The sequence below is a fragment of the Euprymna scolopes genome, chromosome 1 (genome assembly GCF_053919585.1).
Source record: "Euprymna scolopes isolate OS-2025 chromosome 1, ASM5391958v1, whole genome shotgun sequence".
NCBI lineage: Eukaryota > Metazoa > Mollusca > Cephalopoda > Sepiida > Sepiolidae > Euprymna > Euprymna scolopes.
The window spans coordinates 183,969,608-183,982,864 of record NC_136482.1 but is presented as its reverse complement, the minus strand read 5'-3'; the positions used below and the strand labels follow the sequence as shown (position 1 = coordinate 183,982,864).

Sequence of the window (13,257 nt, the reverse complement as noted above, 5' to 3'; positions counted from 1 at the left end):
CATGGAATCTACGTTCAGGTTTAGGCACAGATAAAGAGTGGGGGAATTATTGATAGTGTTTTCAGTTAGACGAGGGTTTCCTGTGAAAGTTTGGCAAGGGGGGACCATAGATTGAAGCTCAGTCGAGCACTTGCCATGAAAATAACGATAAAGCAAAGACAAACTCGCTACATCTCTTCTGTGAGAAAGAGGTTGCAGGGAAGAAAAAAGGACATCTCATATGAGGCTACAAAGTCTATTTTGAACTCTATCAAGGCAGGATAAGTCCTTTCTAGTAGCTTATGCCCAGATGTGGCAACAGTACTCCATCTTTGGACGAACTTGGCTCTTATATAGATATAGAATTGCATCAGCAGTGAGATATCTACTGGATCGATAGAAGGATCCTACCATTTTTCCAGCGGCTTTAGCAACAGATTTGATGTACGTGTTCCATTTAAGATCAGGAGTAAAGGCCAAGCCCAGAAGCTTGTCAAAACATGAGGCCTCCCCAAGACGAAAGCCATTCATTTCAATTGATGCCAGATGGGGATCAGAGCGTTGATGATGTAAAGACAGAAGCTTGGTTTTAGATGCATTAAAAGTAACCAACCACTCCTTTCCCCATTGTACCACGTGCTCAAGATCAGAGGAGAGAGAATCGGAGAGAACTTGGTCATTTACGGTCTTAGATGTTCTCCCATAGCTGGTAGTGTCATCAGCATAAATGTCTACGAATGATGTAAGGATGTGATTTAGAAGATCATTAATGTAAATCAGGAAAAGAGTTGGACCCAGGATGCAACCCTGAGGGACTCCAGCATTAATACTGTGAGCTTCTGATTTCTGCCCATCAACTACTACTCTTATGAACCTATCAGAGAGAAATGATCTGATAATTGAGAAGACATTTCCAGCTATATCATAGCTGGAGATCTTGTGAAGTAAACCTTCATCCCATACACTATCAAAGGCTTTTGATATGTCAAGAGCAATTGCCCTAGAAAAGTTGCCTCCATCGAAAGATTCGCTAATCCTATGAGATATAACTGTAAGCACATCTGCTGTAGATCTAGTAGAATGGAAAACGTGGATTCCATGAACAAAGCTTCTTTCCTAGAACTGCCCCCCCCCATGTGGAACTTTTTCGCTGGCCTGATTTCTAACTGACAACAATATAGTGGTCTTCAAGTCCAATATAAACAAGTTCTTGTTGAACCGTCCCCTTAAATAATCCAATTATTCCAAATTTTCACTATTAACAATCACTATGCTATTGTCTCAATGACTACCGTACACTCATTAACCCATATTCTTGAGTGGCCTCAAGGTCTTGATAAGTGGTGACTTGTTAAAGAAAAAAAAAAAAAATGCATCATCCAGCAATAATAAGCAGTTATTTACTATTAGGGTTATGACAAGAGGATATTCTTTTCATTATTTTGACTCTCGAGTATATATCAGTTAATATCTTATATGTTTTTAGATAGAGTGATGTGGTTCTCGGTTGATTAACTGTGTCTAACTGTATCGGATATATACTCAAGAGTCAAAACCATGAAAAGAGCATTCTCTTGTCATAGCCCTAATTATTATGCAGAAATATTTTTTTTTTTTTACTTTGGATGCTGTTTTAGTCTTACCTATAGCATTTTGGATCTCAATGGATTTTTCTGGTGTCAACATCATCATCGTTCCATCATGAGGAGACTGGAATTCTACCCCAGTTTCTGTTACTTTGGCTAATTTTAATAAAGACACCATCTGAAAACCACCACTGTCCTAAAATAAAATTATAAACATTTAAGCTTTTTTTTTTTTTTTTAAATGTCACTGAAGTTATGAAAGATTAAACGACTGTACACACTTGACTATCATCTGATTTTGTTTATTGCGCAAACCCTTAAATTTTATCGCTGAAAAATTATTTCATTTTGTGTATCATGTGGGTTTCAGTTGCTGTAGATGAGGCTAAAGCTCACATATACATTTATGGAAAGACATTTTTAAAATTTTAAATATATAATTTAAAATTTACATTACATGTGGGTATTATTTGTCGTTGGTAAGGCTAGAGTTAATCTATCTATATATCTATAAAAGTGAAAATGTGTGTGTGCATGTGTGTGGACACTTCTCAACCTATATACTCAATGAGTTTTTGATCTACATACTTGGTATAGGGGATTCAGACACGTGGAAAACTTTTTAATCAGTTTTCATCCGGAAAAAAAGGGCCCCTAAAAGGGTTAAAAACTGTAAAATTGGTAATTGGGGGGGGGGTATCAGATTTTTTCTGTTTGTCAACTGTTTCACAACTATGACCGCTTTAAGAATAAGTAGGTTTGAAAACACTTTTTAAAGATTGTGGTAATCTGGCCTAATGATCTTAACTCACTGTCTTTAGCTTTTGGTTCCGATCTCAGCTCAAATTTTTTTTTTTTTTTTTTACTTATACGTGAACTGTTTAGAAAAAAAAAAAAATAACACTCGCATGCATATGTCTCAGTTTCTTTCCATTTTTTCTTCATTCTTTTTTAAAGGAATTTAACATCATGCTTAATACCAGACAACACTGGGTACATTTGCTAATATATATATATATATATATATATATATATATATATATATATATACTTGTAGAAAGATGCTTTAAAAAAAAATTAATACATAACTTAAAACATATGTTATAATGATTTACAGTAATAACCAAGTTACCAAAACACTTTCAAGTATTCATTTCCATATCAATCAAATTATAAGACAATTTGTGCATTTGTGCACTATTTTTTTTTTGTAACTATCAGATTTGTGCTGAATTTTGCTTTTATTTATTTACTTACTACTAATCAAATTTTCTGATTGAAAAATTATTTCATATTTTGTATCACATGAGTTTCATTTGCCATGGGTAAGGTTAGAGCTCATATATTTTTTTGTGGAAATATATTTTTTAAGTTTTAAATATACAACTTAAAATGTACATTACATGATGCACAGGTATATCCAGTAATAACCAAGTTAGGAACACATGTACAACTATTCATTTCTATATTGATAAACTTATAAGATAATTTCACATGCATCTGTATGCAGGGTTTTCTTGTAAACATTCTGATTTATACACTGAATTAATTTTATCTTTACTACTAGTGGCTGTGCCGTGTCGGCACACACAACGCCGAGTCAAACACAAAATCGAGTACACTCAACATCGTCTTACCATTAACGCTTAACTTGTGAACTCGGAGTATGGGAAATTCTCATATGCACAAAACAAAATCACTGAAAAAACAAAAATACCCTAAGGGTAAGAATAATGAGTAAACGTTGGATAAAATGATGGTTAAAATTATTACGAACTTGTCAGGATTCGAACCTATAATCTTCTGATCCATAGTCAGACGTGTTATTCATTGCGCCACAAGTCCTGTCTGTATGCTGAAAGATGTTACCACGACTGTATACAGACAGTGCTAAATTCTGTTGACATGGGCAGATAACTTTTTCGACAACTGCACAAAAACGGCCCAAAAACCTAATTTCGGGCTTTTTGTGTGACTTGGCATTGTTTCTTACAAACCATATATAGATAAGGACAATTTAGGGACTTACACCTTTCAGGGAAAAAAAAAAGAATTTTTCAATCCGGTCCATCCATTCAAAAGTTTTATTGGTAATTCTTTTTTTTTTCCCTGAAAGGTGTAAGTCCCTAAATATATATATATATATATATATATATATATATATACACACACACAAATAAACATTTACAATGTTATTAATAGTATAGATAAATCAAATATTTATTGAAAGAATTATTCCATAACATAAAATAAAACATATTTTAAAACATAATTTCATTACAAAAATAAATTCACTGGAATGCATTATATTTCAGTTCAGTTATAATTTTATAAAAACATTACTTGTTAAATATTGAAATTTTATAAAAACATTATTTATCAAAAGAAAAATGAAAGTAAATAATTTTGTAATAAAAAACAAAAAATGGTTTTGAAGAAGATTATTGTAGTCAGTAGAGAAGTAGTCCCATAGTATTGTGTCACAAAGATTAAAAGAAACTCTTTACAGAAGTTCTGTTTGATCAGAGATATAAAAAGGTAGGAGAAAATTTCTTTGTAGTGGTGGTAACTAGACAAATTCTTGATGTGAATATTTTTTTATAGGAAAGAACTAGAAATTGAAATTCAGCAGAGCATTTACTATTTCTAATGTGAGAAGTTCTTACTCTTTTCACTGTTGGTTGTCAATATGACAATAAAAAAAAAAAAAAGAAAGAAAGAAACAGCCTGCCTCATATAAATAGTGTAGATGCACATGTAAAGTCCGGCATTGTTGCAAGGGCAATAACTCTCGTTGACTAAAAGATTTACCTTTTTTATTTAGAAGATAATTTGAGATGTGAAAACAAAATTTAGAGGAATATTACTCTTTTTTTTAAATGTTGAAAATATGACAATAGTTGCAGAGGAATTAGAAATATTATTAAAGAAAACTGTGATAACATTTTTTAATGTAAAAAAAATATATTACATTAATAACAAAAAAATGTTAACATCTTTAACAAAAGAAACAAAAGGAAATAAAAGGCAAAATGACAGTTGCAGAGGAATTTCCAATTACCAATTCCTCTGCAACTATCGTCACATTTTCTTTCTTGTTAGACTTACTGTAAGTAAATTTCGATTCCATCCCATAAACTTGTGCAAGCCTCCTGCATTTTCCAACAAGTCTGAACCCTGAAATTAAAAAAGAATTCATCATTTATATATGATATAATCGGAAAGATCGTATTGCGATTTAGACAGATAATGAACTGATTAAAATAGAATGATGATTCTTAATATATAGTCATCACATCTGAACATTTAGTCATGTCATTTCAATCTTAAGCATGACAGACCAATAAAAATGTTATTTCAAATTTAAGCATGAGAAATCAACAAAAATGCTATTTCAAACTTAAGCATGATCAAGCAAGACATAGATGCATGGACACATCTAAAGAGAAATGATAAATTACAAAAAAAAAAAAAAAATCTAGAATGAGATATTTGAAAATGGTTGATTTTATCTCTCCTTATGTATGCGTCGACACTACTTTTTACCTATCTAGGAAAGTGACATTTGGTTAAATTACTAGTTCAGATTATACTGAGGGGCAAAGTCACAAGCCTGGATTTCACACCTCTTGAGTACTCTACATTTTATATGTATTTGAACTGAACTTAAAAAATATTCCCAATTCTTTTTACATTTTATCATCAAACAGGTAATATAAGCTATATATATATATATATATATATATATATATATATATATATATATATGGCGATTATTGAGCACTTTTGAAGTAAATACTTAAAGTTTACGCATAAATCTATACTTTCGTATATTAGTTTTATGTGAGTAAATGAAGTAGTTATATATATATATATATATATATATGTATATTGTGGTTTTAATATATAATTTACATATGAGAGGAGTGGTTGGGATAAGAAGGACGAATTGTGGAGGAGAAGGAGTCAAGTATTTGGCAGAGAAGAGAACATGGTGAAGTTTAGCAATCGTACTAATAAGAGAGTGCTGTCAATGGCAGAGATGTACCATGATTTCAGTGACACAAGTAGACTGTTACTGTCTACAAAAGGGCCCTTACAATCCATTTCATGTCCTCACAAAATGAAGACAGTTTAAAAAAATAAATAAATATTGAAGCCGATGATCATAAACAATGGATAAGTAAATGTCATTTTGGCTTTTCTAGGAATTGATATGACTACTACCAGAAAAGGACACAGCAGGGATAGCCAACCAGTCAGACCATGTCTGATGGCTTCAAAGGACCAGCCAGAAAGAGCAGATTGTCATAATACACAAGGGGGTAACAAGTTTTCTTCACTTCCAGACAAGATAGCACATCTGACATTCACCAAAATAATTAAAAGGAAATAACTAATAGCTTTATACTAATAATTGTTTTTTTACACTGCCATGCAAATTTCATAGAAAAAAATGTAAAAAGAATAGGGAATGTTTTTGAAGTTCAGTTCAAATACATATAAAATGTAGAGTACTCAAGAGGTGTGAAATCCAGGCTTTTGATCTTGCGCAACCACTCCTCTCATAGGCAAAAAAAAAAAAAAAATTGCTCATTGAACGCTAAGGGGAAGGTGACAGGTTTCGTTGAACAGTAAGTGGCCAAGAAGTGAGTGATCACTTTACGTTAAATTTATATTGGAAAGTGATCCTCCACTCTAAAAAGTTATTTTCTTTCCAAATTTTCTCTTTTCATATTGTTCATAAAGGCTGTTTAAATGTATTAGGCACCAAAAAGGAGATCATTTTTTTTTTAAGGGTTAAATGACACTGGGGCACATCGTAAAAATTTACCCATGGCCTCGTCATCACTAGGTGTATCAGAATTTTGGGGGAATTTTTGACACCCCTAACACGAAACTGCGAATAAAATATAAAAAACTCGTAATTTCTCTTTTAAAAGTGGGTTGTTTATTTTCTTTATGGAATATATTTCCAAAATAAACTATTAAAGTTGTTTAAAAAATAGAAATATTTTTTATTTTTTAAAAACAGTGTTTACAAAGTGCGGCCATTTTTTTTTTACGTAATGAAATGAATAGAATTTTACAAATTAATTTTTTTTCAATTTTTAAACTTTAAAAATCTATCAATTTTTTTATTGGTTAAATTTTTACGATATTTTCAGGTCAATATGAAATTTTATGCTCTTTCCAATAAACTGAATATAATATTTTCGACAAACGTTTTTTTTTTTTTAAATTCATCCCTCCCCCATTTTGAAATGTCTATTAAAATTTTAATAATTAATTTATGTGCAAAAGTTTTATATATCACAAATTGAATAAAAAAGATCAATAAATAATATATTCAAATTTAAAACAAAATAGTTTTTTTTAGAAATTTACCTGTAAAGTCCAAAATTTAAAACCTTTTTTTAAACCACGTTTTTTTTTTAAATGAAACCTTATAATCTTGTTATATTGCACAGAAAGTTTCGTTTTATTACGAAAATTATGTCTATTTCATTCAATGTTTCAATGTTTTTTGGGGTTTTTTTTTTTTTAGATATTAAAAAAAAAGAATTCACTCCATAAAGTGGAAATATCAAAAACTCCTGTATTTCTTTGAGAAAAGAAAAAAAAAAAAAGAAAAAAATTCATGAATTGTTTTTTTTGTTTTTTTTTTTAAAAGAAAAAAATTATAAATAAAATACGACTAGTTTTCAGGTATGGAGGCACAAATTTCTTCACATGCAAGGTTAGACAGCTAACGCGAATGTGTGGTTTTTACTTCCTTCTGTCCACCCGTAATTCAAAACAATAAAAAAAACTACTCCCGGTTTTCAATAAAAACGTAAAATGCTAGCGGCATAGCGGGTTTTTTCAAATAGGTGTTTAAAAACTTATTTTATTTAAAAAATAAATGGATTTTAAAATATAAATATGGATAAATTCTTAACAATAATGACTGGAACTACACATTGATTAGTAATTTTTATAGGTAAGTGATTTTTTGGAATTTATATCGATTTTTTATAATTGACGTAAGTTAAATTTCGTTTATTTTCTTCAAATGTTTTTTTTTAAAGAAAACCGATTAAAAAAAAAACAAATATTGCATAATTTGCTATTAAACCTGTTATTTTATTTTTTTTTTAATAAAATTTGGTCTTTGCTCCATTAATTGAAAAAAAATTAGGGTTTGAATTACATTTTTCAAGTAGTTATAAGCTTGGAAAGAGAGGAGGTCGAATTATTCAATATTTTTTCACGCATTCGTAAGGTCGGTTTCTGACACACCTACGTCATCACTCATTGTAAAAAAAAAAAAAAAAAAACGACAAATTTGTTTTTCGTAAATAAAAAAAATACTTGATCAATTTTTGTGATTTTTGGAATATAAAAATCTTCATTCCGTGACAAGTAGGTACAAAATAAAATTTTGTCTTCATTTTTAAACAAAATTTGTAGCGATAAAATAAATAAATAAATAAATAAATAAAACAAAGTGGTGGTATAAACCACGGCTATATCTCGGTGGCCGTGTAGAAACCCACCCAATAAATGTTACGGTAACATTCATTGGATGTGTGTCTACCATCATTTTGTTTCATTTCTTATTTTAAAGTAATTATCGAGTCTTCAAAGACATCGCGGCCATCTTTTCTTGCTCTCCGGCAGCGTTCAACATTACTCGTTTTTCGAACTAAAACATTTTACATTAAATAAAAACACTAAAAACTTATCCAGTTAGGTAGAAAAGTAATTTATCGTGTCTTTAGTAACATTCATTTATTCTATATTTGTTTTTTGACAACTTTTTCGTACCTCTGTGTTACAAACCCAGATTTTGGTCTTTTAACTTATTTTAAAACGTGTATTATGCTTGAAACGCAAATAGTGCTGGCTGAGCGCTTAAATCAAACTGACAACATGGCGGACATGGGACTGTCATTTTTTAGAATATCGATAATCATTCAAAACTCGAAAATAAAAAATAATGATAGAAATCCATCCAATAAATGTCAGTGACAGCACTCGACACTTGCGTTTCAACGCTTCAAAATAAATTAAAACACCAAAAACTCGTCCGGATAGGCAGAAGAATAACTTATCTAACCTTTAGTAATTTTTTTTTTTTTTTGATTTGTTGTCTATAGTAATAATAATAATAAAAAAAATAAAGTTAAAACACAACCCCTAATTGTCTTTCTTTCAACATGATTTAAAACCACGTGTATTTGCGCTCATATAACACACCACTTCCTTTAATGCTTTCATGAAATTAATTATGAATTTTTACCGGTCGGTTCCCTAGATGATAGGTGTTTCCTAGCATAATATTACAGCCAAGTTTCTTGAGTTGCTCGGGTAACAATCCTTTAAGTGTACCCTGGGTACCGACCGGCATGAATACAGGAGTCAACACCGAAGCGTGCGGAAGGGTCAGTTCGCACGCACGAGCCTTCGTCGTTGAACATTCTGCTACAATTTTCAGAGCCAGAGCCCCACATTTTGAGGTAGTTTCATTTACAACAGAATTCATGGATTATCTATTACGGTCACTTAAATAATTATTTGCAGTTTTAAAAATTCTCTCTACTGCATCGACAGGGAAATGTTGTGGTATAAGAATTGGTTTCAAATGAAACAAGGCTGACTATTAGTTGATTATATTTCTGAAGACACCAATCAGAATCGTTTTGACAGATTGCGTACGGGTTTTCAGACATGCGCAGTAGACGTCATTATCTATATAGTCATGGAGGAGGTGGACCTTTCTCCAGTACAGTAGATTTGTTAGTGTCGTTTACTTAAATTTAATAGATATGGACATAGAGGAAAGAGTAGACCTGAATCATGTCCAGTGGATACCATTGTCCCTTCTCTTCGTTGAGTATCCGACAGGTAAAAAAAAAACTCACTTGATATTTAAGATTTCGTTAGACACCATAAATCTATCAGCAGTCAATCGCCTTATTGTAAGAGCACTGAATATGTTTGTTGTTTTTACATATATTTTAAACGGCTATAAAGTCGGTGATCAAATTATTATAGCGTTAAGCTTACAGACTGACCCCCACTTTGTGACCACCTTACAATACATAAACATCTGTGTTTATAGCTGATGATCTTTAATATGTATTTACATATTTCTCTGAAATTAAATACGCTTATTTGAATTATGGTGTATTAATAATTAAGTACGATGCATTCATAAACGTATGACTTGTTTGAGATTTAATTTAGGTTTTCGTCTATTAATATCGATTTATTATATCGGTTCTTCTGTAAATATTGATCTGATCAATTCGATACAACTGATTTTTTAAAAAGATATTTTGATTTTTTTTATACAGCTTGTTTTGTTGCTTAAAGCTATTATCGTTTTTGATTATTTTTTTTCATTCGTTATTTTTGTATTTTCATCATGAATTAGTATGATGAATTTAAATAGCAATGGAAATTGGTTGGTCGATGTGTATTTGGTTAATTTTAATGTACGTGGCCCTTTTTGTGTGTCGAAAGTGTAAACATTTGCGTTTATCGTGCTATAAACACGTACGCGACGCCCACGCACATACACCTATTCTAGAATACCATTTTGGGTGTGTATGCACCAAGATATCTTTATTTTTAAATCCCTGATTTATTTTCTACGTCAAAATATTTTTTACTGTGATCGATATTTTGGTTCATTGATAGAATTAAATTCTGGGCATACTTTCGAATTGATACTTTATATGATACTAATGCACAATACGGACCGTACTGAAATATTAACGTTATAACCCGGTAAAACTTGTCGAAAGCGCTCTGTTTTCAGTTTGTTTTAAAAATGGAATGGAAATTTAAATTTCGGTTCGTTTTAATTTTTTTTTTTTTTTTTTCAATTGGCTCTGGTTCCACATTTTACTTAAGAAATGCTTGACAAAGTGCACATTGACTGTCTTCGAGTGGTCCTCCACTCCTCCAGTGCACTTTCACCAACACAATCAATTTACATTTGAAACTCTTTTTATTGTGATTGATTTGGTGGGGGAATTAATTCTATTAATTTGTTTTGTTTTTTTTTTGTTTTGTTTTTTTACTGAGAGCGACAGCGACACTTGTTGAAAAAATACTATTTCATGAATACAGCGCGTCTGCGGCCAAAAAGGGTTAAGCCAAAAAAAAAAAAAAAAAAAAAACCCAGCCCTTTTCAGGGCTAACTACAAACATCCCATTTGAGGGTTATCTTTTCAACACTACCTATGTGAGAACCACAAGCTACTACTATGAAACTACTACTGCCCGCCTGCTCCCTGAAACTACTCTTCTTCAACCAGCGGACTCCAGCTTACTCCTGCGATTTCCAGTGCCTCCTTCCAGCAGCCTTCAGTGACTCCTGCAGCCCTCAGCAGCTTTCCAGTGCCAGTCAACGTCAGGCTACCCACTCCAGAACCTGTCAACGTCCGATTACTCTTTCCAGTACTGGTCGATGTCAGGCTACCGACTCCAGAGCCTGTCAACATCCGATTACCCGTTTCCACTGTCGTTAGCCATCAAGCTACCCTTTCCAGTGCCAGTTGATGTTAGGGTACGCACACAAGACGTCTAACTTCCAGCTCAGCAGCCCGCTGACACCTACCTTTCAGTGCCCACTGACATCCAGGTCAGCAGGCTGCTGATGCCTACCTTCTCATGCCCACCAACTCCTGATCTTCACATTCTATCTTGATCTTTTTCTATATGATCTTTCGTCTTTGGTTGTTTTTTTTTTGGGGGGGGGGGGTTTACATAGGCATCACCACATTATCAAGGCCAAGAGGCCACTCAAGGATAAGGGTTAAAGAGTGTACAGTAGAAATTGGACAATATAGTAATCATTAGTAATGAAAATTTGGTAAATTTGATAACTTCTATGGAACGACTCATCAAGAACTTATTTACGTTAGACTTGAAGACAACCATATTGTAGTCAGCCGGAAAGCAGGAAAACGGAAGACAATTCCACAGGCGTGCAGACTGCAGTTCTAAGAAAGAAGCTTTGTTCATGGAATCTACGTTTAGGTTTAGGCACAGATAAAGAGTGGGGGGAATTATTGATAGTGTTTACAGCTAGACGAGTGTTTCTTGTGAAAGTTTGGTTGTAAATAAAAGAAGTCAGTTCCTATCGCTCTTTTTAACCGAACACGCTGTGTTGGTCGTTTCTTCTTTGCTTTTGCTGTTACCTTCCTTTGCTTTGTATCTAATATTCTTAGTTGTATGATCGATTGGTTTTGCTCCCCTCTGCAACAAGACTTGCCTGCAAAGGGTGTTTATTCTGAAAGCCGTTCCTAACATGAGGAGGTTGGGAGTAATACCCTTAAAAAGCAACTCTTTACAGAGAAGTCTTCAATGAGACAATCGGGCCACATTGACCAAATCTTCTTTCTCCCAAAATTTCATTACTGTATAAAAAATTTTACATTTACAAATTGTGCAGTTATCGTGCTATACATTTTTGTAAATTTATTTTTTTAATTATCAATTATTTTCTATTTTGTTGCCACGTAAGCAATTGAAAAAAAAAAAAAAAAAAAGATTAAAACAGAACGAAATTTAAATTTCCATTCCATTTTTAAAACAACCCCCAAACAGCGTTTTCAACAAGTTTTACCAGAAACCCATTCTTAACATAGAGAGGGGGGTAACTATTCTGTACTTTCACCTAACAATTTAATAAACAAAAGATGCTGTAAAAATTAAATTTAACTTTAAAATCCTATCTAGCTCTCGGTCCATATTCTGCATTCTCCATTTAAAGGTTTTTGATGATTTGGAAGTGTTGAACTTACCAACAGTGGGTCGGAGAGGAATTAAAAGAACCCTTATATATATACGCCGCTAGACCATATTTTTGTTACCTGAAACCAGGTGGCTGGATTTGACATTATCTAGACACTCAAGTCTTGTCAAATATTGTGGAATGAGAAGTCTGCGAGTTTTCTTCGTGTTTTTTTAACAGGAGACACGTCTGTTGAATTGGTTTACATTACCAGTTTCTTATCTTTACAAGAAAAGATTGCTTGTAAGCAACAACGCCATTTCGCTGTAAGCTTTTAACGTCTTTTCTTCCCTCCCTCTACTCTTCGGTACAAGCGATAATCCTGACACATTGCAATGAAAATATCCCTATTTGGCTGAGAACTGTCACAACTATAAGCTAGGATGGACACCAACAGTCAAAGGACCAATTCTCCAAAATCATTTAAAAACTTAAATTTTCCAATGTTTTTAAGAGCCATCATGTCTAACAACAAAGATGATCTCAATCTTTTCCAAGATGCATCAAGCAGTCCAAAGATCGAAAACCAACCGGTAACCAATCCTCAAGGGTATTGCAGCTACTCAAATGTCAGGGCTTAGTACTCCACCGCCAGGCGCACTGTTTGAGCCCATATTGCCAATCGACCATGCAACTAACAAGATAGATATAAAGGCAAAAAGATAACGGCAATAACAAAGAAGAATGGCAGACACTGATATTCGTTTAAAGACGATAGATATCATGTTTTTACTGAGGGATCAGTCTGAGTGAGATGGGATCAGCCACTGGAAACTGGTAGCAGGAACCCAGTGGGCACTAAAACAGGTAGCTTGGTATCAGTGAGTACTGGAAAGGGTAGCTGGATATCAGTAGGTTCTGGTAGCTGGACGTCAGAAGGCACTGGAAGAGGTAGCTTGA

The 13,257-nt window shown here is 32.8% G+C and overlaps 2 protein-coding genes across 3 annotated transcripts in view; one reads left to right on the top strand and one right to left on the bottom strand.

Moving 5' to 3' along the window:
* The window catches only part of LOC145278111 (queuine tRNA-ribosyltransferase catalytic subunit 1-like), a 43,037-nt gene extending 33,840 nt beyond the window's left edge, over positions 1-9,197 (bottom strand). Inside the window, exons 1-3 of the mRNA XM_080130389.1 lie at positions 8,851-9,197; positions 4,674-4,742; positions 1,623-1,761 (exon numbers count right to left, since the gene is read on the bottom strand). Coding sequence (XP_079986515.1) covers positions 1,623-1,761; positions 4,674-4,742; positions 8,851-9,093 — 451 coding nt within the window. The 5' untranslated portion in view covers positions 9,094-9,197. The remainder of the gene's footprint in view (positions 1-1,622; positions 1,762-4,673; positions 4,743-8,850) is intronic.
* A 59-nt stretch (positions 9,198-9,256) lies between these two features.
* The window catches only part of LOC145278124 (dolichyldiphosphatase 1-like), a 48,199-nt gene continuing 44,198 nt past the window's right edge, over positions 9,257-13,257 (top strand). Inside the window, exon 1 of one of the 2 annotated variants that reach the window (XM_080130407.1) lies at positions 9,257-9,455. In XM_080130407.1, the coding sequence (XP_079986533.1) occupies positions 9,377-9,455 (79 nt within the window). In that variant the 5' untranslated portion in view covers positions 9,257-9,376. The remainder of the gene's footprint in view (positions 9,456-13,257) is intronic. The other variant, XM_080130413.1, reaches the window with a different exon arrangement.